A 27420-nucleotide genomic window follows, 5' to 3' on the forward strand; every position below is an offset into this window, starting at 1 on the left:
GACGCCCGAAGCATAAGAAATACAAAATGATTGAAAATACGAAAGACGAAGGACTCAAAACCATTGATCGTCACATTTTTGAAAAATGTAGCCCTAGCAACCGCTATTTTTGTATGAAAGCTGGATTTTTAATTTTACGCGATGAAACAACGACTTTGACTTATTCAGCCAACGGCAAAAATAACCTGTCAAAACCGATGTTGCCATACTTCGCACGATGCTCTTCGAATGGGTGTAATATCAACAAACAGGAGAGATCTATGCAAGAGACGCAATTTATTGATCCTTTATTTGTTACTACTTTGAAGTAAAACGATTAGACCAATCAGAACATACATATTTTTGGTTAGGAGAAATTGAAAAGGGTTTCACCTTGTGTTTGATTTTTTTTAATTTACTTATTTTTTTTAAAGTTTGTGTTTAATTTTAGTATTGTTTTGTTATCCTTTATCAAATAAAAGATTTAAAACGGATTCCGTTTTTCTTTTCTTGCAGTAGGCAAATTGCTAGTACTTAGTGATAATAAATATCTGATCTGAACTGAACTATCACTGTCACAATAAAAACATATATAGCTAACTTCAATTAAAAAAAGTATAGTAGGTGGCATTAATATTCTGAATCACGCTATTGAAGTTTTCTAAGAATCCTGCATATATGCAAGGTTCAAACTCTGGGGTCGCACCTGGTCGCACATGATCAAGAGCATGAAGCTATCCCATTGCCAAAGTTACTGAGTTAACTTTTATAGCCACATTCAGAACCCATGCGGCGAAGATATAGTCTACTATTTCCACTTTCTAACGCGGTGGACTATGGCCTAATCCTTTTTACACTGAGAGAAGACCAGTACCCAACAGAAAGACAGTATAATGGATATATTATATAGCGTAGATTTACGACGATACAAAATAAAACAAAGATTCCACAACCATTACATTTAATGACTGGAATCCGCAGCTATGGTCAACGGTTTCCCATGAGGATCATCGTACCTATCATTAGAATTACAATTGTACATAGTTGTTATACCGTATGTCAAGATCCCGATACACAGGAAGGTTACAAACAATGCAGCGAGGATATTAGCGTTGAAGTACGGCCCGCAGTTGACTGAAGGTCCGAAAGTCCGTTTGATCGGCTCGTACAAGTTTTTTGAGGAGTTCCGGCCTAAGCGCTGGAGGTGGTCGTCGTATAAATCTACCTTGTCCTTGTAGGGTTGGATCTGGAAAGATTTTGATTATAATTGTAGTATGGCTGCAAGGAGATGAGACATAATAATATAGCTGCTGCGTAAAGGCAAGAGTGGCTGTGGAATATAAGTAAAAGAGTTAAGATTAATTTTCGTCGTCCCCTCGGCCATTTCTATCAAAAAATTAAACAGATACCAGGATTATGTCATTCATTAACATGCTTTTATTAGCTTGGGTTGTATCTATGTATGTAACGGAATCTTTGAGCTCAATTTTCACACATTTCCATAACTCTGATTAATTTGAAACTTAGCTCACGTATCAAGGACCGATGACAATGCCATAACTTCATAACAGTTTCCCATTATCCTCATTAGATTAATTGATTCCCCAATTTATGAGTTTGTCACAGACTAAAAAAATATAAATAAATAACCGTTTAAAAAACTAAAAAAACACGCTTTAATTGCTAATTGAACTAAAAACTACATAGAAAATAATATAAGTTATTAAAATAATAATAATTAAATTCAGCGTGGGGTGCATTTTACTGCGGATGATTTTCTCATAGATAATTGCCAATAGAATGATTGTAACATTTAAAATATCAAGTACCCCATGCTTTTATCTCTGAATTGAATTATTATTTTAATAACTTAAATTATTTTCTAGTTTCAAGTTTGATTAGCAATAAAAGCGTTTCTTTTTAGTTTTTTTAAACTGTTGTTTATTTTAAAATGTTTTAGACTAAACATTATCTGAGCGTGCTAAGTTCTTCTATATTTTTAATGTTATACTTATTTAGACGATCCATGAGAGCGTATGACGACTTCTCGCAACTCGTCAAGAGATGGTGTCACATTTCTGAATCACGCTTTCAAAGTTTTCTCATCTAAATATATATAACTCAAAGGTTGACATAGTGATCTATCAACGCACAGCCCAATCCACTGGACGGATCGGGCTGAAATAGGCATCAGCAGGCTAAGAAAGGATTTTGATCAATTCTACCCCCGAGGGGATAAAGTAGTGGATGAAAATATTACTTCGTAACGCGAGCGAAGCCGCGGGCAAAAGCTCGTTTTGCGTATATACAAGGTCCGAACTAAGACTATTGGAGCACTTCCCGGGCATGATAACCTAGGTTGTCTCTACAGGCTAAGAGATTTCATGTCTTACCTGGTATTGAGACACGATGACTGCACTTCCATCCCGCATATTAACGATCACCAGCGGTTCACCACATACATATGAACAGCCCCAGGGTGCTGCTGCCTTTAGCTCTGATTTCCCCACTTCCTCTCCACCCTCTAACAGCATTACGTTATCTGGTGGAGAAAAAAAATGATAATTAATATATTTGTACGTTTTTACGTGCGGATTGACTAGAACAATTCCCTTCTACACAGGTGTCACATATTTTCGATAAGAATATCCATCCTGAACTTATATTAATGAAGCTAATATTTTGTAAGATAAGACCAGTTATATTAAAGTACTTAAGTAATAAAATTTGTAAGTAAAAAGTTTTGGCGTGATATTATTTTACTGGCAGATGATATTACAGTTATAATATTTCCGCAAGGCATTTCTAGTATCTCTTCTAGGAAATAAAGATCTCCATGTACTTATTTAACAAATTAAAATGATTAAACGCGTTACCAATAGTCCAAACGTCTTTCTCGAACTTGAAGTTGAACTGTAGCTCGAAGTCGCTGTACGCCATTCTGGTAGAGAGCTGGTGGTTCGTCCAGGTCTCCTCAGCGACCAGGGGGATTTGGCTAAACATCGACCTACGGCTGCCAGTTGTAGTGTATACACCTGGAGGCAGTCGAACTTGAAAATTAAGTATAAACTATATAAAACAAAATAAATAAAATTATGTGATTATTTAGGAAGGTAGGAGAACCCTAATTCTGCCTAATAACAAGATAGACATACTTATTCAAGGCGTTCCATCTTAGTCCTCAGGAGTATCAACCCATCTGTTGCCAACCTCAGCAGTCAGCTGAGGCATCTAATCATATTGGGAGCTGATTACAGATGGCCATATTGCTATTTAAATGAAATTGCTAAATTAAATTTACGTTACGTTAAAGTATGTAAATAGATGGAGCTAAATATTAAGCAATGCAGATAATATCATGCATTACATTCGAGGGATTAAAAAGAATAGGGTTTAGAAGGACACGCACATTTACGAAAATATTATGGTTGCGTAGATTGGCTAATTCGAATAAACATCTGGCAACACTAACCAATCAAACGAAACAGGGCGCCAGTGCTCGTAATCGTGACTCCAGGATTACGCCTAATAAAAGTGGGCTTTACGGTAACAAAATTCATCTTATGCATCGGTATTGGATTAACTTTGCCAGTGTAAAAAGCGACAACCGGGCCGTCGTAGATGCGACGAACAACTGTATACACTTCTTCTATTATTAAATCATGTTGTCTGAGCGATTGAGAACGGCTGTCACCTTCAGCATCTTGGAAATATATGTAGAAATGTTTGGACTTTTCATCGTAAACCTGGAGCTTGGTCGTCATGCTGCTTAAGTGGAATACGTTGAATGGTTGCTGTGGAAACTTCTGCTTCAATGTCTTGAAAGGTTGAGAAACAGCTGGGAAGTACAAAACTTTCTTCTTGCTCAGTCCTAGATGCAAATTGAAGAATGGGCACCCTTGCTTATCTCTGCGGCTTATGTCTTCGAAGCAGAAGGTGTCCTCAATGAACAGTATGACGACTTTGCTATTCTTCTGGGCCTCGTAAATAATCTCGACGAACTCCGGAGTTGTGAGTTTTGAGAAAGGATTCGCTTGAACCACTATATTGGCCATCACCCCGTCGTAGTCTAAAAGAAATACTGGTACGGTATCCCTGTCAGCTGCACTGCATTGTACTAATATCACAGCGAATATAAAGTAAGATAGACGCATTTTGTACGAAGTATTTAATATATTCGCATGTGATACAGAAGACTTTTTGAGACGAGACACTGTCATATAATTTTCTTCTTTACTATACTGTGAGATTTGTAAGAAAACCTATTACTTACTTTCTTGGAACTAAATGTATTCTGCGTTATTATTAATCTATTTGTAAGACATTTGAAAAGCTAATTTAAGTTATAATGAACTTTCATTGTTACATTGTTAAAATAAAGTTAAGGTACTGCCGTACTACTTACAACAAACTATAAATATAGTTATACTCGGCTGCGTGTCATAAAAATCTGTGTATTAATGAATTTTAAGACTGATACTGATTACTCATCCATGTCTATGATTTGCGCATATTCCAAGGACAATTTGTAATTATATCAAAAATAATTTCCAAGTATTTTCCCAATTTCCGGGTAAAATATTGTTTATACTTCAAAATAATTTAACAATTTTAGGTCCTGTTTAATGGTAAAACTGTTATTTTACGTGATATTTATAGCGTATAGGCAGCTTTTAATTTACCAATCAGAGTAAATAATGGTTATATGCTCGTGTATGAAAATAGCTTGAGCGAAATTTAGAATTCTACACTGGCAACATTAAAACCATAGAGAAGCGTCAAAGTAATCATATGATCACTTTTCACATGACCGTCTGTCGTCCATTCTCGCCCATTTTCCGTCTTTTCATGTTAATTTTGGGCTAAAACCGGGATTTTAGTCCTCGAACGTCCACTAGCGTAGTTGAAATCCTCAAAAATGGCGTTCAGCCGTTCTGTGTTCGTTTTATTAGTGTTAAACGTCGTGGTATCATTTGCGACCGTTCCTGTGTTTATCTGGGGCGATCTGGAGGGCAAGGCGCCGAAATCCAACCCGTTATGGACGGTTACGGAGCTCGAATTCGAGGGGATTATGAAGCGGGAGTTGCAGGACAACCCATTCGTCGCTGTTATAGTCGACGAGTCGTTGTCAGTTGAAGATTTTTCTTTAAAAACCGACGGAGCGACTGTCTTCCCGTATTTGCACGCGAATATCGGTAAAGCTGTCTACCTACCAGCTGTAGAGAGTCCGCTAGACACGCTCCACCGTATCGCGGACCCAAAGAAGACGAGCTTCATCCAAGTCACCGACGAAGAGTTCTCGGCTGAGCTGGACACGCAAGACGATGGCACCGTCTTCATCACGCTCAAGGACGCGCAGGTGGGCGAAACCCGCGCTGACTTACTCCGTCGTCACAGCGACTTCATGGAAGACATGTTCTCGAAGCTTCAACAGAAGTATGACAAGGTTGTAGCTGTATACACCGCCAGATACCCATCTTGGACAGTACCGTCCCACAGAGCGCGTCGTCAAGCGGAAGCTTCCACTAACACTACCGACTACATGTTGAATGGACTTCGTCTGTATGTAAACCAGACCATCCTCACCATTAAAGGTCAGGTCACGAACCTGACGTCCCTTGTGAGCAGTCAGACTACGTTCGGAGAAAACTACATGACTACCGAGATGAACTTCGGTGACCAAATCCTGACTCTCAACTTCACACAAAATAGAGGCTATTGGAGCTTTGGTATGTATTGTACTTTTTTTCTAATATTTTTATGATGATGGTAGCAAGCAAGCATGCAGTCGACCTGATGGTAACTGGCTCCCATGGCTCATATTCAAATGCAAATCTCTATTTATTCAAAATTGATTCATATAGAACACTTTTTAAAAGTCAACAAACTACCACCAGAAAAGAAGCAGTGAAAGAAACTCCATATGTGTGCAAATTAGCATTATAGTCATCTATAATCCCTTGTTATGTAACTAAATTTCAAAATAATTGGCCAAATGCCAGACTGATACATGGAGGATTCCATAAGAAAAAATCTTCATAATTTTTTTGTTTTCTACATTGTTTTTCATAGCATTCTTATTTTTTATAATATTTAGTTAGTTATTGTAATAAACGGATTGTAAAAATTTCAACCGTCTTCCTAGTACAGTTTAACAGTTAGATGGAAAAATAGCAAAAAATACCGGTTTGTTGTATGGATACCCCCTTTAATATCCAACTTTATTTTATTTTTAGTATTTGTTGTTATAGCGGCCACCGTTGTACATCCTCTGTAAAATTTCATGTGTCTATCTATTACGGTTCCGGAGATATAGCCCTGTGACAGACGGACAGACAGCGAAGTCTTAGTAATAGGGTTCTGTTTTTACCCTTTGGGTACGGAACCCTAAAAATGCCAAAAAATAGTGGTTTCTGGTATGACAATCCCCATTTATTTCCAACATATTTTATATTTACAAACAATGATAAGGAGTAGGTTAGTGATGTATATGGCGCACTGATCACACTATCAGGTGGACTGCATATCCATTTTTAGCTACTACATTATAAATAAAAATTAGACAAGTGTGGATCGAAGTCGCACAGAGGGCTTTGAACCACTAAATTTTCTTTTATTTTTAGTATTTGTCATATTTTTGTATTTTATATTTAGTATAGATTTTTTTGTCTTTATTTTTAGTATAATCATAACAGCCATAGAAGTAAATTTATTGTAAAGCGTTAAGCACTGCTGTGTTCTGGTTTGAAGGGTGTGGTAAGGGAGACACGTACGTTTCGTTTTGCGTTCAAGATGCGCCGCTATCTCTGAGGACTAAGCTGAAACGCCTCGGAAAAGTATATCTCCCTTACCACACCCTTCACACCAGAACACAGCATCGCTTAACACTGCTGTCAATAAGTAGAAATAGATGTGACAATGATACGTCCTAGAAAGAGCTTAAACACCTAGGGTTCTACCAGTAGAAGGTACTTATAATAATAATAGTAGACTAACTAATTTGATATCTTCACTAGATTCTGTCGCAGTCCATGTGGATTCTACCAGCTTCTCCGAGGTGCTGTATGGAACCTCTGAGGTGTATGCCTTGATGGGATTCTCCTACCGTTGTGGCCATAACGTCACCTTCTCAGGCATCAACGATACTGACCACACAACACTTCAGTTCAAGGATATGAAGGTATGTTTTCTGTCTCACTTTTGGGCAAGGGTCGCCCTAGAGCGGTGCGAGTATTGAAAACACCCTAGGGTCGCTGGTTAGGCTAGGTTAGGCTCAGCCTGTAGGCTGTTTATTGAATGCGTACTTAAGCTTCTTGGCTGCAACATATATATTAGCAGTCCACCAGATGGTAAGAAGACATCTGTAATCAACCTCGGATAAGATTAGATTCTTAAGATTGACCACAGATGCGTTGCACAACATATATATTCTTTGTCGCACGTAATTATAGGGTGCGAGCTGAAAATAATCATTATTTTAGAATTAGATTGCATATTATAAAATTAAAATTAATTACAAATGTCAACAAATAAAATGAAATAAAATAAAATTTAGTGTTAATAACAAAAAAAAAAACATCGCCAGGACCTGGGGAGCGCCACCATCAGATGCAACACATCCATACAACAATATGCTGTGTTTTCAGGTCCAACCGTTCTTCAAGGAGACCAACGCCACAGAAAACTTTGGTGAGTCGTTCAACTGTGTAGGTTTCTTCTCCGTGCCGATCTGGTCCGGTCTCTTCGTCACTTTCGTGTTGCTCGCCATCACGTTCTACGGCATCATGATGATGATGGACATCAGGACCATGGACCGCTTCGACGACCCCAAGGGCAAGACCATCACTATAAACGCCGGGGAGTAAATGGTAGCTACGTTAACGGTCAGTGGTAACATTGTGAGAGTATATGGTAATGTGTAGTCCGTGTAAAACTGCTAGTCCGCTCTGAATATAGAAATGAATCGCGCCATAACAAATTGTATGACTACACCTGCTCGCAACTTCAGAGCGGACTAGTATTTTGGCGGACTATACCGTTCTGAAATCGCGGATCGAAAAGTTATTAATGATTTATAAAATATGATCACAATAAAAAATTAAAAGAAATATGAGCATAGGGAAAATTATTTGCTAGTAAAAAACTATTGTTTGTTATAGTAATCTGAAAATGCGAATCTACTAAATAATTTTCATATTTTTCTAATTAGCAAAATAGTGTTAGAAAATAATGAAATTATTTTTTTAATTAGCATTTCTTTAATGAATGAATGAATTTTTGTGAGTAAACAATATTTTGTTTATTTTTCATTTTTTTTAATAATTTGTTAATAATTGAAGTAGAATGGTACACACATTGTTGCATTAATGTTTATTCGGTATTTTTTGTACCATTTTGTACCATATTCATGTTGGTACAATTTTTGTTTTATACCATTACAGAATTAAGTTAAGATTAAAACTACTTCGCAACAATCCGCTACAAATATGTATGATGGTATATATTTTAAACCATGCAGTATGTACCACCCTCCCTCCCTCAAAGGATGCATGCAGATGCAAAAATTAAAAATATACACCACCATACATACCACCACCAACACGTGTTTCGCTCCAAAACGGAGCATCATCAGGGTAAGTTGACTCTACGACGGTTAATCGCTAAGCGTTAGCGAAGTTGACTCTACGACGGTTAATCGCTAAGCGTTAGCGATTAACCGTCGTAGAGTCAACTTACCCTGATGATGCTCCGTTTTGGTGCGAAACACGTGTTGGTGGTGGTATGTATGGTGGTGTATATTTTTAATTTTTGCATCTGCATGCATCCTTTGAGGGAGGGAGGGTGGTACATACTGCATGGTTTAAAATATATACCATCATACATATTTGTAGCGGATTGTTGCGAAGTAGTTTTAATCTTAACTTAATAGCATGGATTTCCGCAAAGTAACGCCTGATACAATTAACTACCATTACAGAATTGATATTTATTTGGTAATATTTAAAATTAATTGGTAATTTTCGTTACTTTCTTTCACAAGAGTTTTCAAAATCTTGCTCATGATTGATTTGAAGAACTTTGAATAATGTTGTTTTAAAAATGGGTAACTTTGAATTTTAATATAACTTAATATTTAAGTTTAAATTCATTATTTTGAAGTTATAACAACTTCAAAGTTAAGTAAAGCTTTGCTATAAAGTTTAAAAATCAGTTTCTTTCAGTATTTTTTTAAATATGTGTATGTATAATTTGAAACATACTTATAAGCATAATTGATTTGTTTTTAATATTTTTTTGTTTCTTATAATTATTTTTATATAAAGAAAAACAGTTTTTTTAAATTAATTTATATAATTTACTACAATTTTTTGTTTTGATACGCAAAATTGTAATTAGAATCATATTTTTTATTATATTAAAAAAAAAAAAAGTTGCCTTTTTTATTAACAGTACATTTAAATTCAAAGTTATTCATTTTGACTTTACAAATAATTTGAAATAATTTTCAAACTATTTAAATTATTTTTTTAATAAAGGGGCTAACAATACCTCTATAATGGTGCTTTAAATTTTAATTATTTTTAAAATTATCTTTCATTTATTCTTTCATATAATTCACAAAATGTTATCACTGACCGTAATATAAGCGAGGTAGCACCAAATATTAAGCTGGAAGTGGAATGATAATAAACACAGAGCTCATATCGCATAGAAATGGCATATCGATACTTTAATTCCCAAATCAGCCAACTCCACTTTTTGTCAAAATGTTTTTTTCATTTATTTTGATAGTAAATGGCGTTGAACGAAATCAAAATAAATAAAAAAAAATGGCAAAAACTGGAGTTGGCTGATTTGCGAACTAAGGTATCGATATAGGCACATTATAGGCTTTCGCCTATGCCTATATACAATGCACAAATATTATTTATTGTAATATAATTTACAGAAGTATAAGAAGAAATGTAGATTTAATTTTAAGGTTAATGATGGCAATTTAATATTTCTGGTCTGAAAGAGGGAGGGACATGAGTCCAACTTAGTTCTCAAGGTAGCGCTGTAGCTGACCTCAGGTAATTAATCTTATCTGAGGTTGATTACAGATGTCCATATGGCAGTAGCCACTTACCATTTGGTGGACTGGATGCTCTTTTACAATCTATTATTAATAAGATTAAATCTATTGTTAAATGTCTCCCTTACCACACACTTCAAACCAGAACAAAGCAGCATTACACTGCTGTAAGACAGAAATAATTCACATTTTCTAAAACTGCACAAGACATATTTTATTATACTTCATAAGGACTTGGTTTCCTAAGCATATTTGATTTAACTATTTTCATATAAAACCTACTGACATTTCTATTGCATATGCGCTCTGTGGCAATACGTATAAGTCATAGAGCTCAAGTTATTTAAAACAAAGAAAGAATGTAAGAATGAAACAAAGAAACAAACAAAAAGAAAACTATTAATCTTTATAGCAAAATTGTCTGCCTAAAGTGTATATTTATTAAATGTATTAACATATATTCTTATGTATTATAAACGTCGTTTGTATGCTGTTTTGTGGATTACTATTGAATATATTGAGCGTAATTACTGAATGATTATGCCGTGGAATTGTTTAAACAATCCTACCAAATAACCTTTTATTTAAACTAATTAGAACATAAAGCCGGCTAGAGACACACGCGAGAAATCGAATAACTAAACGCCTAAAAAAGAGGATGTTGGTATGTATCCATTTTGAAGGAACTAAATAAATGCCGTTTATTTTTGCCAAATTGATAACGCTCGTCTGTTTCAAGCCTTAGTGTGGAGGTATGCGAATACTTCGATAAAAAAACGCGGCGTTTTTTTAACCGTCTATATAAGATGTTTGGTAGGATTGTTGATCAAAAATTGATGCTTAAATTTATAACTTCACTGCTAGTGGATAGTATACATAATGTAGTGATTAGAAATCGCCGGGTTACACATGAGACGTTTTTACGTCACTTAACAATTGATCCTTAAAGCGTGTAAAAACGCCTAAACTCATTACTTTAAAGTTTGGAAAGAAGCGGAAAAAACCGCCTCGTGTGTAAAAAAAAACGCCTCATGTGTAAGCGGCCTAAGCCTTAACGCTTCAGAATCGTAACAGTTATTCGAAAACCGACTATGTGCCTACTTTGAAACGAAATGTGTAGATAATAATATATAATTGTGTATTGTGATGCATATACATAGATATATAGATGATATGACAATGATTTAATAAATTGTTTATGAAACCATAGACTAAAATGTTGCCAGACACAAAATTGAATGCATTTTTTAGTATGTCTCATGAAAATGGTCATACTTTGTACTGATTTATCAGTAAACGCACATAAAGCATTCTATAGTCCATATACTTGGTGAGAATAGAACATGAGGCGTTCCAGCATAGTTCTAAACAATATGCTTTTTTCAAGTTTCAAAAACAATTTATTTAATAATTATAATATAACCTCACTACAATACAAGTAATTTAGAAGGGATAAGTGTAAATCGAATGCAATTTTCTTGAAATTGCCACTTCTATATGATTTATTGTGCTTTTAAAACTTATATACAAAATGTTCAAATGGCCTTAATCTTAACAAAAATGGAATTGTCACGTAAGTCTGACGCTTATTGTCCTAATCAATCTTTAATTATGTCGTAATTATGTTTAAAACATTTAAAACTTATTTTATTAAAAAGAAAAATACATTTTTAATAAAATTTTATGTCATTCTAAAAATAATCAGAATATAATCAAGTCTTTTGCCTAAAAGAAAAAATATTGGCTCAAAAAGTGGGAATCCAAGACATTGCGACGTTGTTTAAAAAAAGTGAATCAGATTGGCGCGAAATTTCGTGAAACAGATAATACGAAACTTACGATGTAATTAATTATTGAAAAAGTGTATTATGACAACGATTGCAATAATTTGGGAGCTTCAGAGCGTAGATGTATATTATTAATGAATAATAAAGAGTATTTAAGAAATTGAGATCCCTCCATATTAGTGCCAATTTTCATTCCAATTAAAAAAGTAACTATTGTGAAATTATTAATAACAAAATAGTTTAAGAATAGTATTGTCAAATTGGGTAACTTTCTAGCTTTGATCGTGTAAAAGTGATTAAACTAATTTTTGTTATAAAATAAATTTCTTTAAATAATAAATTGTACGATAAACTAGCGCCATCTGTTAATGAGTATTAAAAACATTTCCATTTACAAGTGCGTTGTTGCTATCTCTGTCTATCGCATTAACTGTCGCTAAGGAGAGAGCGAGACAGTAAATGTTTTAGTTAAATCTATTTTTATTCGTAGTTAGATAACTGTTACCCAAATTGAGCGTACATTAAGTGACCTTCGTGTGTCCTCGGACAGTAGTATAAGCGAAATTTCCAGAATTTTCATTTATTTCCTTTCCTGTAAATATTGTTTCGTATTCATTTACAGCATTTCTATTTTATTTTGTTGTTGTTTTGAAGAAGTATTAAATTGTGAGACCAATAATCTGTGTTTTATTTGTCTTCTGTTCTTATTTCTATATTTATCATTTCTTATGTCGGGTTTATTCACATATAGAGACATGAAGCTTGTCAGATGCATACAATCATAGAAAATAGATCTCATAAGATGTATATTAACGTATTTTGTTAATATCTACCGTAACACAGTGCGCAAATTAATAGAATATATTGTAGATAAAAATCATTCTACACAAGGGCATTATAGGGATATGTTTCAGAACATTTAAGTTATAGGGAAATAACATTATTATTTTCTAAACTAAAAATCACGCTATAACAGTTATTGAAACTAAAAAGCTGTAATTGTTGCTATCTAGTAACTTTGCGATGAACTTTCTCTAAGGCGCTCGAACAATCTCGCCTGGAAAATTGTTAATCCTGAGGATGTTGATAAGCACAATGGTACAAAATTATTAAAATCGTGTATTGTCATCGGTTTTTGATATTCTTCAAAATTTTGAACTAAACGTTCAAAATGGTTAGAAATCAGGTTCAAAGATTCCGTTACGTTACATACATACATACAACCCAAGCTAATAAAAGCGTGTTAAAAAAAGAAATGGTTTTAATAGGCACGGCCCGTTCTTGACTCGTTTAATGTCTGTAGATATGAAATGCGACACAAAACATGGGGAAATATCTTTACATTTCCTTAGCATCCTTTTATGAGCCTGAAAATTCTTCATGTTTACAAAATCTTAAAGATACAGTTGTACATTTAGTTAATGTATACAGGATGTACAAAAACGTCGATAGCGTGAGGCAGATAACTAGTAACGTCATTTATTGTCACGTTGCGGAGAGTCGGTGCAATATTTTATAATCTTCGCATTCTTAAAAAAAATGAATCATGTAGGACCTTTTTTTTTACCTTCAACCCTCACCTGGGATTCTTACCGCACTAAAACCCCCCCGGTGGCCGTCCTCGGCGCTGCGTAGAGGACTCCGGGATCTCCGGGGGCGCGTTGCCCCGTCGGGCTCCGCCCACGCGAGTATGGGACTCACCACACCATCTGGTGTTCACGACGGTATGCGACCACACATACCGCCATCCGTCCATCCCGGGGTTGCTGGTCGGGCGGTTCGAGCTCCCACTCTTGCCGTCCGCAACCCCGGAAGCCCCCTTTTAGTCGCCTCTTACGACAGGCAGGGGATACCGTAGCCCTATTCTGGTCCCGGAACTACAGGGACAATCATGTAGGACCTAGGATAGTCTTAGCTTGCTCATGTTAATAGAAAATTTGGTTTGTCTGACAAAAAATAACTAGGTTTACATTCTTAGAGTCCTGAAGTCTAAATTAATCATTTTCGTGTCTGACTGGGATCAAACCCTTTGAATACGAGAAATAAGTCCGTTATTAATATTCAATCTATCCAATGTTTTGCTTACCAGAGATCGATAATTGACAATATCTTCATACTAGACATTTTTAAATTTCGATCTTTGGCATGTAAAAAAATTATAGATTGACCAAATTTAATTTTTAAATTGGATGGATTGATTATTATTAACGGGCGATAGTGGCCATTCATGCCAATCTCGGATTCAGTTGAACACAGAAAATATAGTCAGTAGTTCCACCAAAGTACAGTCAGCTTCATAAGTAGACGATCAGATAAAAATTCCAAAAATACCAATACACCCAAACGTTCATACTTTTGACACTAATGTTCATCTACTTTTGAAACTTTACGACGTTCATTTAATTGTGGTGTGTTCAGCTACTTATGTGTATTTTTTAAAACTTAATCTGTTTGTCTACTTTTGGAGCTGACTGTACAAATATAATGGTTAACTGTAAAGCCATTGTAAAATAATTATCCAAATGTTTAACTAAATAATATGATGTAGTAATGATTAGTGTCATTAAAATATCATTATTTGTAGAAATTATTTCTAACTGTAGCTGTAATTTGATATCCAACCACAATTTTCATTACTGTTGTATTGGTAACGGAAGAAATACTACGTTGTCCGCATTAAAATGTTATAAAATTGATTTATAATACGTAATTTTTATTGAAGTTATTAAGAACATATTTGCTTTCAAGGTAAGTTTATTTTTGTACGTATTAATTAAGTAGCATTCAATCTTTTATCTGTTATTTTTTCTCGTTTTTCTAATTGTACTAAAAAATATTGGGAAAGATAACTTTAGCTTTAAATGTATCTTAGGTCCTGTATATTTCTATAAAGTTATAACTTCATATATAACTAAATAACCATCATAAACGTTACATATTTTCTTACAGATGTTGATCCTCTTGATAAGTTTAGTATTGCTGGTGTCAGCCTCCTACCAATTACCTTCTGGTGGCGACCTTGATTCAGTAATGCAACAGACTTTTAAACCAGAGTATACTACGGAAGTATACAGTAAGTGTCTATCTATTTTAGTGGCCTTTTTCTAGACTCCGAGTTGCTGAATATACTATATTTATTTATTTTGATTGCGATCTCTGGTGACCCAAGAGCTGGAGCTTACCTCGGTCAAGAAATAAGTTTGTATTGCCAAACTTAACGAGGTAATGTTGCTAGAGTCTTGAGTACACTAAGGGGCAGCGATCTGGCTCATTTATTTTATTTATAATTTTAGTTATTTTTAGAATACTGTAAATATTTTTATTTGGATGTTTAATTTTTAGTTCTTATAATGTTAAAGTTCTCACAAAGTAGTTAATAGTTCTATTAATTATTATGATTATTTTTAATTTATTTATTTACCTACCTGTATTTTATTCTCAGATAATATAACAGATCGGAGTTCAGGCCAATGTTTGACGGAAAAAGGGGAACAGGGACACTGTTTGCCTTATTTCTTGTGTAATGGCGGCGTTGCTACCGCCGATGGCTCCGGAGTGATTGACATACGGTAAAAATATTAACTTATTAAAATATGTAACAGCTTTAAACTACGGCGCCATCTTTTGTCGAGTAGCGAAAGCTTGCTCCATAAAATTAGTTAAAAAATGTTTTCTACAATCTTTATAGAATAGCGTAGGATACGTGAAAATTTATTATTAATAAAAATATATTATTATAAATATTAGTGATATTCTGAACTGTATACATTTATCCCCATGTCATTAAAAAATATTATTTATATTATGGTTTTAGCGCCATCTATTGTCGAGTAGCAAAAAATCAAATTTTGCAGAAAAAGATAAAATCAAGTTTAACACAGTCTCGTATTAATAATAGATTACAGTGATAATTATAAATCAATATTTCACAGAATGGCAGACGATACGACATCCTGCTCTTATTTAGAGCAATGTTGCTTACCGCCGAACGTCCGGGAAGCCAGTAACCCTATTAAGCCACAAATTAAACAGGTTTGTGTGTGTGTATTTTTTTAGTTATTGAATTATTACTTCATGAAAAATTGTATTGTAACATGTCTTAAAACGAAATTAATCGTTAGAAAATAGTAAAATACCGTTGTGTTTATAATGTTATGTTAAAATAAGTACCTAATCGGTGCAAATATAATTTGGCATCACATGAACTTTTATATGAATGTAAATTTTTAAATTCATAACTTTCACGAAATTCATAGATTTCCATGCAAGTGCAAGTTACACTTTAATTTTAGACCTCTGTAATCAAGCTCGGATACGTTTAGATTCCTACCTTAGGTTGGCCACAGAAGCGTCGCTAGGTTGAAGCACCTCGGATGATGAAACACAGCAGCGCTTAACACTGCTGTTATTAGGTGAAATCTACAAGTGACTTCTTTATTTTTTTTGTGACTCACTAAACATAAAATTTTATATGTATTGATGTTGATGTTTTAGCGTTCAGGTTGTGGCTGGCGGAACCCTAAAGGCCTTGGTTTCCAGATCACTGGTAATAATGCTCATGAGGCAGAATTTGGCGAATTTCCGTGGATGGTTGCTGTTTTACGGTAAGAGGAGAATGCCAGGCATTAAGTTTGCCCTCTTTTTGTTTTTATTTTTTTAGAGGTGATGCAATTAATAAATAAAATAAGAAAATAAACGTCTAAATAAAAAAGGCTTCCGTACCTACCACTACGAAATATTTAACATTATACATTTTAATATTTATTTTTGTAATAGTAGCGGACAAGCATTCAGTCCAAGTGATGGCAAATTACTTCTGTCACCCATGGCTATCTGTAATTAATCCCAGATAAGCTTCTTATCTGTCGGCCGCAGAAGCCTTGCTAATTTGTATTACATTACTTTTCATTAGGTAAAATAATTTAATTTTCGTTATCTTCCGTCTCGTCCAATCCCATTCCGTCCCGTCCCAATCTCTTTCATTTCATTCCATTCCTCTTCATTGCACCCAATTGCACACTTACAGGAAAGAAGAATTAAACCGATACCAATCTATAAACCTCTACATTGGCGGTGGGTCATTGATCCACCCGCGCGTGGTGCTCACCGCAGCACACATACTCAACACAATGAGGCTGAAGGTCCGCGCGGGGGAGTGGGACACACAGACAGAGAGAGAACTATACCCACATCAGGAGAGGCTAGTGATTGAGGTCGATGTACATGATCGGTTTAATAAAGGTATGTTTTAATTTTTTTTTTATAATATAGGAGTAGCAGACGAGCATGCAGTCCACCTGATGGTTAGCTACTGCCGCCCGTGAACATCTGTAATCAACCCCAGATAGGATTAGATATTCCTACCTGAGGTCGGCCACCGTTCTAGCATCATCAAACGTATTTGTTTTGGTGGTCTATAATTACACCTATTTAACACTCTGGCCTTTAAGAAATGATAGCTTCATGGATAGGAAACACAGCCTCTTGATCGAAGGGTCTGACGTTCAAACCACGGACACCTTTGATTTTTCAAAGGTATGTACGAATTAGATAATAATTATCACTTGCTGAAACGGTAAAGGAACACATCGTGAGGAAACTATACCTGACATCTTAAAAAAATGTTCTCAAAGGTATTTGAAGTCTAGTAATACGCACTTGGCCAGCGCGGTGGACTATGACCTAATCCTCCTCATTATGAGAGGAGACCCGTGCGCAGTGGGACAGTAATGGGTTGATGATGTTAACTCATTTCTGTCCCAATGACAATGCCCCTTATGACAATGAGAAGGATTAAGATTAATTAAGTGCGGATTGAGAATTCACAAACCTTTGACTTTTTTTAAAGACTCAGACATGTATTTCCTCACGATACTCGTATTTCTCTTCATTGTTAAAGAAAGTAAATGTCAAATATGTAAGTATGTTTGAAAAACCCCGAACGGAATTCATACCACTTACATACTGCTTCCTTTATTACTATCATGAAGTGCAAGCGTAAGAAGTCGCAAATAGAAATGAATTTAATGAAATTGTAATTACTTAGATAGTTTTTTTTGCACCTGTACGCATCCTTTGTGGGATGGTGGTGCATACTGCATGGTTTAAAATATATACCATCATACATATTATTAGCGGATTGTTGCCAAGTATTTTTAACCCTAACTTATTAAATTGTAATTCATTTCAAATTTCACTTTTTTCCCAGAAAATTTGCATTATGACGTTGCTCTATTATATCTGGACCGACCAATGGACCTCCAGCCCAACGTTGGGCTAGCCTGCATCCCACACAAGAGAGTCTACCTAGACAAGAATGCCGAGTGCTTTGCGACCGGCTGGGGAAAGAACCAGTACGGGAAGTCTGGGCAGTATCAAAATATATTGAAAAAGGTTTGTATTAGTGGATTCAGTCATAACATTGAAGGTGGTAGAACCCTTTGTGGTTCGACTCCGGCGGCACCACCGCCACACCTATTTCTACCTAATAACAGCAGTGTTAGGCGCTGCTGTGTTCCGGTTTGAAGGGTGTGGTAAGGGAGACAGACTTTTCCGAGGCGTTCCAGCTTAGTCCTCAGGGGTAGCGGCGCATCTGTGGCCGACCTCAGGTAGGAATATCCAATCCTATCTGGGGTTGATTACAGATGTCCATGGGCGGCAGTAGCCACTTACCATCAGGTGGACTGCATGCTCGTCTGCTACTCTTATATTATAAAAAAAACACTGTTTGAAATTTTATCTATAATTTCGCTCTGACGTTCAATTCTAGACACGAAGACAATTAAATGTCACTATAACGATGTAAGTAAATATTGTGAGGATGTCTCAAATGGCTTGAGGGTTCTTTTTGACAGTTTTTAAATGAGTGTGAAGTCTACCCGCGCTACTCCTAAAGCCTTTTCACTATGAAAACAGAATCGCAAAAACTGCTTAATGTTAGAAAAAGTGTGGTGGTACCACCCTGGTCAAACTATACTGGCTCTACTATTTTTCATAAGTGTGTGTCTACCTATCATAATTCTCTGTGTATGTGCTTGTCTCTGTGTGTGTGTGTGTGTGTATGTATGTTTGTGTGTGTTGTGTGACATACACTTCACACGTCACACTTGGTTAGTAGTGCTATATGACAAATGACATACATAACATTTTTTAACTCTAAGAGGAGTATCGTGGCGGAGTAGCATGCCTTATAAAGAACGCCACTTGCAACTAAACCTACTGTAGTGTATGTATCTATTAAATAGATATATATGAACATTGTCTCACGTATGCCAGTAGAGAGGGTAGCTGTCAAAGTCAGTCTGGTGACGTACGAGATACGGATCGGACGTGCAGCCCTGCTCGGAGCTGGTGTAGTGGTGAGCCAGTGCGTTAAATTGCCCTTGAGGTTCTTACAAACATTACACCTACCCTCTTTATACAGATCGATCTCCAACTCGTCGACCACAGATTATGCGAAGCGCAGCTACGAAGAACCCGCTTGCAGAGACACTTCAATCTGCACCCTTCGTTCCTGTGCGCTGGGGGAGAGGTCAATAAGGACACCTGCACAGGTGACGGCGGTTCGCCGCTCGTATGTCCTGTTAAGGTATGTAAGACAATTCTGTGTGTGGTCGGCCTAACAACTTAATTAAGCAACATCTTTGTAAGTTATTTATATTGCATACATATTGCAATGTTTTTATAACGTAAGAAAACAGATTTACCGTCCATAATCATCTTTAACAAATTCTCAAATATACAATAATATTCAGATAAATATATTAACTTTATTACGCAAGTGCTGCCCTCGATAACTCAACGTATCAAAAGTTGCACAAGTTTCACACTAGGTGTCACTGTAATCGTAATCCGCCATTAAGGCATTGCAAGACTGCGTTTTATTTCAGTTCGAACGCGACCGCTACGTCCAAATGGGTATAGTAGCGTGGGGCATCGAGTGCGGACACGCTCTACCAGGTGTGTACAGTGCAGTAGCAGCGTTTGGCGGCTGGATTGACAACAGTGTGGGGATGCGCGGGCTAGACACTCGTGTCTACAGATATTAATATTGATCTTGATTTTGTACGAAAAATATGATTTAATGTGTGAATTACATCAATAAAGAATTAATTTTGGTAATGTTTGTTTTTGTGAAATATGTATGGACAAAAAGAGTTTTTAAAAAAATGTGAGCCGTCACGGGACGCCTGGCAGATGTGAAACATCGACATTATTTTGTAAAAGTAATATGCAGAAAATAACATATTGTGATAGGAGCTAAATATGTCATAATGATAAAATAAAATATTACGATAAAATAATTTTTTTTTCCAGATAACGATGACTATTTATTGAATTCGATTGCGCATGGCGACGCGTCGCCACACCGTACACACTACTGCATATAGACTGTATATATATACCATCGTATAGCGTGGCGACGCCAGAAATCGGTTTTACGTGCGGCTATAAATGTTTCACATCAAATGTTTTGCTTAAGACAGCACTATGGTCGCTGTGTTTTGCTTTTGAGGTCGTTAGTGATTTTTGGGGCACGATAAACGACACGAAGACATACTTGAATGTGAATTACCAACTATACTGGATGGGTTGCTAATGCACAGATTATAAATTAATACGAACCACAACAACAATTTACATTATAAATACCATGAAACAGATCTACAGATATTCTTTTTATTTATTGAAGACTCGACTCATAGTTTTAATACGCAGTTGATAGATGTTCTAAGCGTATGACAGTTTTTTAAATAGCTCACAAAACCTGGCCGGTCACGAAAACGAAATAAAAATATTTAGACTACTGCAAAATCAACATTTCGAACACAAATCAAAATGTCGTAAAAAATCTACAACATATTTCAATCAGGGCTCCATTGACTGTTGGAGGGCCTGATTGAACTTCTTTAAAAATTGAAATCGCCATAAATAACGGTCAAACACTTTATTTGTATAAACGAAAAGGTAAAACCATGTAAGTATTAACTATAATTGATTTTACGTATTTTTAACGAGTAACTTTTCAAGACCATTGATTTTTCTTCGGCCTGATATTATTCCAGTAGGAAAGCTTTATTTAAAATATAATAGTAAAATTTCCGTTCGCGGCAAGTGAGTTAATTAATATAAATAATAACAAATGATTATTCATATTATTATAATATGAATAATATTTGTTTGTCCAACCGCCCTCATTTTTGACGCACTGGGAAATTGCGCGACTAATAGATCAGATATTTATTGAACGGCAGGTTGAATTTGGGGACCCCAGAAAATACCTGCGAAATATATTCGTTTTGGTTGAAAGATAACTAATATAAGATAACTAGCTGACCCGGCAAAGTTTGTACCACCTCAAAATCTATTTATCAAATATATTTCATATAAAATATAGCCCATGTTACTCGTAGATAATGTAGCTAGCTCGTTTGAGCCTATTCATTACAACCAAACAAACAAACAAAGTTTTCCTCTTTATAATATTAGTGTAGATAAGATAATTCCGGCTAACTTACCTTTGAAGCCATTTTACGAGTCTCGTAGTCTTAAAGTAGCAATGCACCTGTGACCGGCTTTAGGTAGTATCCTGTTGTATATGGAGTTGCTTACAGATGTTCACAGTTGGCACCGACCATCTACCTACTCAATAAAGTGCCCCCAAACTTGTTTGCTTTGCAATTTTATGAAAAAAGTTTTATACTAGTTCCATATAGTATAACTAGCTTTTACCCGCGTCTTCACTCGTCGAGGTCGATGACAATACAATAATTTGATGACATTGCTCTTAAACTCATGTAATACGTTGTTTTTATCTATCCCTCGGGAACCGTGCTTTTACTTAAGAGATCTTTATGTCCTTTTCTGGACCCTTTACAACGTGTACATATTTTCATGACAAATCAGTTATGTAGAAAGGCGTGAAAGTGTAACAAACAAACTCACATTCGCATTAATAATATTAGTTACGAATAGGATAGATAGGATTTACCTACAAGAGGTTAAGCAAATAATTTGAAATGAAAAAACAAACGAAACTCATTATTACATTTATTATATTAGCATTACGCCGTTTGTCCAGCGCCACCGTCACCGAGCCGATACCGATAATTAATGACGGCGCCGAAGTAGCGTACATACATTTACTATAGCCGCTTGTCCACCGCACGTCCGTCACCCGAGCACCATCATCCCGCCGCCGATATTTCGAGTAGATCGGCGTGACCGCTAGATCGGCACCGAGTTTTTGTCGGGCCGATATGCCGGCAATATAAAACACGTTGGAATTTTCGGATTGGAAACACTGTCGTTACACGCCGATATCGATCGAACAAAATAAACCGCTGATATCGGTCGCGGTGGACAAACTATCGCCGTCACGACATATTAAAATCAGCCCGAAATAAATCTCGTTCTCGGTGTCGGCTCGGGGACGGTGCAGTGGACAAACGATCTTAGGATAGTTAGAATTTAGCCATAAGAGATAAAACAAATTTAAAATGACATACCCAGTGCAAGATGCTGTCTATATCGAAGGCAGCTTTGACGAGAACGGTGATGACGTCACGCGTGAAGGAGGCGATGTCCCAGCTGGGATGCCTCGTGTACGACAAGTACTTTGTCGACATGTCACAGCCGTACGTTAAGAAGAATGGTTTGTTATTAATTATTTGTATTGTGCTTTTTAAACTATTTTTGAGTAATGTCGCCATGATAGCCTAGTGGTTAAGAAACTCTGCCTCGATCGAGGGGTCGGAGATTCAAATCCCAGACCTCGGATTTTTCAAAGTTATGTGCATATTAGAAATTAATTTCACTCGCTTAAACGGTGAAGGAAAATATCGTGAGGAAACCTGCTCACCTGAAAGATGTTATAAAAAAATCCTCAAAGGCATGTGAAGTCTACCAATACGCTCTTGACCAGCGCGGTGGACTATGGCCTAATCCTTATCATTCTGAGAGATGACCCGTGCCAAGCGGGACAGTAATGGGTTGACGATGATGATGATGAGTAATGTAGGTAGTTTTGAAAAATAGGTGTGAAATTTATCAATCCGCACGCGACTATTAGTGTGGTAACCCTATTTAGTAAAAGTTATTTTTACTTTTTTCAAAGGTAGAACTTTTCGTGGTTTGATTCTGGATTACCTTCAGATCTACTTTTGCTTTAAAACAGCAGTGTTAGTTCTGGTTTGAAAGAAGATATACGCCTAATCCTATCTAGGGTTGATTACAGATGTCCATGGGCGGCAATAGCCACTTACCATCAGGTGGACTGCATGCTCGTCTGCTACTTCTAAAAAAACATGTGAGCCGTCACGGGACGCCTGGCAGATGTGAAACATCGACATTATTTTGCAAAAGTAATATGCAGAAAAGAACATATTGTGATAGGAACTAAATATGTCATAATGATAAAATAAAATATTACGATTTTTTTCCAGATAACGATGACTATTTATTGAATAAACATTTATTTTCATTAAATAAAAAATTCACGAATTTATTTCAAATCGTGACTACTTAATTCGTTTAATCAGTGACTTCACAAAACGCCACACCGTACACACTACTGCATATATACTGTATATATATACCATCGTATAGCGTGGAATCGGCATGCGTCGCCACGCCAGAAATCGGTTTTACGTGCGGCTATAGATGTTTCACATCAAAAATATAGCCTAAACCTATCTCATTCTAGACTAGGACGCAGGACAGTATTATGTTGCTATTTGCAGAGGCTGACCCAAGTGCGGAGTTCCCGGCGCTGTGGCGGGACCAGGTGACTGCTAGCATCCAGCTCGCGGCCACTCCAGAAGGCCGCAGTCTCACCAGTCTCTAATGTACCACACCTTACACTGTGCCGTCTTACATTATTAGATGAATAAACTGTTTTAAATGTAGTTTTTGGTTTTATTTTCCACACGCGTAAGGAGAGCTATTTTATATGGGGATCTGTTGGTATCTTGGTGTTGTGAGCAGTATGGCGGGCTATTCCACCTGCCGCAGGGGCAATCTAGGGTTCATGGCGGTTGTAGTCATATCGGGAGTATCTACACCTGCCTGACTTGATGTGTTGCCCTGCTTCGGTTTCCCCTGCTTGCTTACATATGAACCTTAAGGGTCATCCCCCCTTTTACACCCTAGACTACCCCTGCGGCAGATGTATGAAGCCCGCTTAACCGGGGCAACTAACCTGTAAGTGCCACTTTTCGAACGCGTATGACTTATCTACGCTTTTAATACAATACAATAGTTATAAAAAATATTTTCTTTATTGCATCCCAAAGAAAAATAAACTACAAGAACTAAAATTAAACTAAATTAAGGGTACAACAGGCGGTTATATCACTAAAAAAAAGCGATCTCTTCCAGGCAACTATCGACTTCTAAGATAAAATATTCCAGTAGCAAATGTAACAGGGTAGGGTGTACAGAAAGTATATAATATATTATAAAGCTATATTTCCAAAAAAAAAAGAAACATTTAGAGGAAGAGAGAGATATATTTTCATAAATGTTTTATAACAATGACGATTATGACAATTCCTTCCCGCCAAAACTCAATTTCTCCCGCCACGCCGCACCGCGCCTCACCGCACCACAGATTAAAAATCATTCTGCCACAATATAATAGTCGTATATCAATCTAGATACAGAAATAAAACACAGAAATCATCGAAATAATATATTCCACTATTCTAACGGCAAACGCGCATACAATTTCTCATAACAGTTCCATACCATTCTAACAACATATACGAAACTATACCAAAACATTCGTGTTACAATACATATATTTCATCGTAGGAACACTGGGACAGCGTGGTGCAGTACTAACCAGCTTTTTAAAACAAATTTCTAGCCGAAACAAAAATATTTAGCCAGCACATTTTTAAGATATTATTTATGAAATTCTTTTTAAAAAGTTTTTACAAGACACAAATCGAAAATTTGACAAAATATTACAACTAAAATTGTAAACATTCTGTAAAAGTGTTTTGACATTATTAGACACATTATTTTGTGTCAAAAAATGTATTTATTCACGAGTCAGTTTTATTACAAAAATAGACACAAAATCAAAATAATTTGCCAATAAAATTGCAAATAAAATTCTAGCATCGTGTAATATAATCTCACGATAATATTAGGCACAAATGTTTGTGTCACAAAGTGTATTCGTCAAAGCACATTCATTATTCTTTGTAAGCTTTTATGTGCCTTGTGTCTTATGACGTATTTGACAATAAAATAATATTTTCTTGTCACAGTATAGCCAATATTCGTAATAATACGAAATAACTCCACCAACCATTTAACATTTTTATGTGTCTCAAACTGTACTATTTACGGTAACGAGCACTAAATTACATTCTTTATTAAATTTTCGTGCCTCAAAATGTATTCGACAATAAATATATACTTTTTAACTAAAAAATGTAGCGGCCAAACGGTTCCTTAATATATTCTATACTAAAACGCGTCTAACAAATATGTCTCGTCCCTTCACGGTACAGAATTAAAGCAATATTAGACATCGATTTTGTATAAATATTATTAAGTTAGGTGACTTACACACTGCGTTTTTTGGTAGCGTTTTTTTTTTAAATCGAGTGTAACCTAAACATTTATTTCTATGACCGAAATAATAAAATAACATGCGCAGATTTTATTAATTTTCTATACACAAAAAAAATATTTAAAATTATTTTTATATATTTATTATATTTAAAATTTAGGTATCCTATAAATAACAGAATGTCGATTGACGCTTTTAAAAACGCGACCGCAAAAACGCAAGTGCGGTTTCACCCTTAAGTCGAAAAGTTTCTCAACAAAAATCTTGGGAACAAATATAGACAGTTTCAAAACTTTTCACCGTACGCATTTTTTTTTCAAAATCAAAAACACATGAAATATAAGTTTTGTAATCATATCCCGGTCATTCCTACCACCCACCGTACGAGTGGGTGGACGAAATGTCGACAACAAACAAGAAACAAACGAAAAAAACTGCAATTTTTCAACGAGGCAACATTTTTTGGTGGTACTTTGTGATTTTAAAAATGTTTTATTAAACATTATTATTATTATATTAATAATACATATTACTATAAATGCAAGGAGTCTGTATTAAATCGAATAGCACAAATATTTTCTATTTAAAAAGTAGTACTAGCAGACGAGCATGCAGTCCACCTGATGGTAAGTGGCTACTGCCGTATGGACATCTGTAATCAACCCCAGATAGGATTGGATTCCTACCCGAGAACGGCCAGACGCGTTGCGTCGAAGCCTCCAGTGTTAAACCACAAAGGGTTCAACCACCTTTTATTCTTTTCATATCTCGTGGCGCCCTCTACGTTATGACGTCATAAGATTTGTATGTTTGTACCAATTGCAAAAAAATGGACTCCATTCTTTTAATAAATATGTATTTTACAAACTGAAGCAAGTTCCATTTCCATCATTTTAATATTTTAAAAGGAAAAATGAACTAAAGTTAGTTACTCCCTCTATCAACTTTTTAGTTCAAAATTATATTTTGAAAAGTAACTAAGTTTAGTCATTTTTTTTATTTCTAGCTATTCAAATCTTATACAGACCCCAAATAAAAACCCAACCGAGTGGACATAGAGAAAAAAATATATTAACTTTTAAAATTAGACAAAAATTCACAAAGTACCCACAAAAATCGATCCCTACACGCACACATACATACATACACACGTACAGACAAATTTTAATTAATATATATTACAATTAAACAATTCCAACGACTTAACTAAAGAGAACCAGTCCATAAACTAAACTATTTTGGAAACTATAATCTACGGTGTAATTTGGTTTTGATGTTTTTTGAAAAATATAATAAAATTATAACATATTTCAGTAGAAATAAGATTCATATACATATTGGTGTGTGATACTGTGATCAAATCTCGGATAGGATTAGAATCCTATCTGAGGTCGGCCACAGCGTTTCTAACCTTGAGGACTAAGCTGGAACGCCTCGGTTAAGTATGTCAACCTTCGACAAAGGGAATTCTCCCTTCGCCAAATACATACATATATATAAAGTGAATTATGCTGTCTTTGTGTACAAAATATCGAATATACGGTCGTACCGTACGACCAACTTGCGACAAGCTTCACAGTCACAATACCACAGAGTTAGTAAGAGAATAGACTCCAACTATGGAACAGACAATTTTAAACTACTATTGTGGTATTCACACATAATACACCCTCTCACGAATGATTCAAATTAAAATGTGTCAAAAGAAAGTAAAATTTTGAACACCAATATTCAATGACCAGTAAAGAGTAATTCTTTTTTTATTATATATTTTTTATAAAGGAGTAGCAGACAAGCATGCAGTCCACCTGATGGTAAGTGACTACTGCCATATGGACATCTGTGATCAACCCCAGATAGGATTAGGTTCCTACCCGAGGTCGGCCACAGATGCGCCGCTACCGCTGAAGACTAAGCTGGAACGCCTCGGAAAAATATCCCTTACAACCTTCAAATATTAAATTTAAAAAGTAAAAAAGAGTTATGACTAAAAT

General features: G+C 35.7%; 3 protein-coding genes across 3 annotated transcripts; 2 read left to right on the forward strand and 1 right to left on the reverse strand.

The window, feature by feature from the left end:
* Window positions 1-923: 923 nt before the first annotated feature.
* LOC140752856 (V-type proton ATPase subunit S1) lies at window positions 924-4200 on the reverse strand. The gene is made up of 4 exons (XM_073087215.1): window positions 3452-4200; window positions 2856-3014; window positions 2373-2521; window positions 924-1225 (listed from the first exon to the last, which is right to left on the reverse strand). Exons 1-4 carry the CDS (start codon window positions 4197-4199, stop codon window positions 941-943), a joined length of 1341 nt encoding a protein of 446 aa, XP_072943316.1. The 5' UTR covers window position 4200; the 3' UTR covers window positions 924-940.
* A 561-nt stretch (window positions 4201-4761) lies between these two features.
* Window positions 4762-8147, forward strand: VhaAC45 (Vacuolar H[+] ATPase AC45 accessory subunit). Its single transcript, XM_073087168.1, has 3 exons — window positions 4762-5708; window positions 6996-7159; window positions 7626-8147. Exons 1-3 carry the CDS (start codon window positions 4898-4900, stop codon window positions 7842-7844), a joined length of 1194 nt encoding a protein of 397 aa, XP_072943269.1. The 5' UTR covers window positions 4762-4897; the 3' UTR covers window positions 7845-8147.
* A 7627-nt stretch (window positions 8148-15774) lies between these two features.
* On the forward strand, window positions 15775-19897 carry LOC140752717 (phenoloxidase-activating factor 2-like). The gene is made up of 6 exons (XM_073087050.1): window positions 15775-15879; window positions 16336-16445; window positions 16868-17082; window positions 18050-18234; window positions 19265-19429; window positions 19731-19897. Exons 1-6 carry the CDS (start codon window positions 15775-15777, stop codon window positions 19887-19889), a joined length of 939 nt encoding a protein of 312 aa, XP_072943151.1. The 3' UTR covers window positions 19890-19897.
* The last annotated feature ends 7523 nt before the right edge of the window (window positions 19898-27420 follow it).

This window comes from Epargyreus clarus, unplaced genomic scaffold (genome assembly GCF_041222505.1).
Source record: "Epargyreus clarus isolate Ecla_fem2 unplaced genomic scaffold, WU_Ecla_fem_2.2 ptg000025l, whole genome shotgun sequence".
In the NCBI taxonomy this organism is placed as follows: Eukaryota; Metazoa; Arthropoda; class Insecta; order Lepidoptera; family Hesperiidae; genus Epargyreus; species Epargyreus clarus.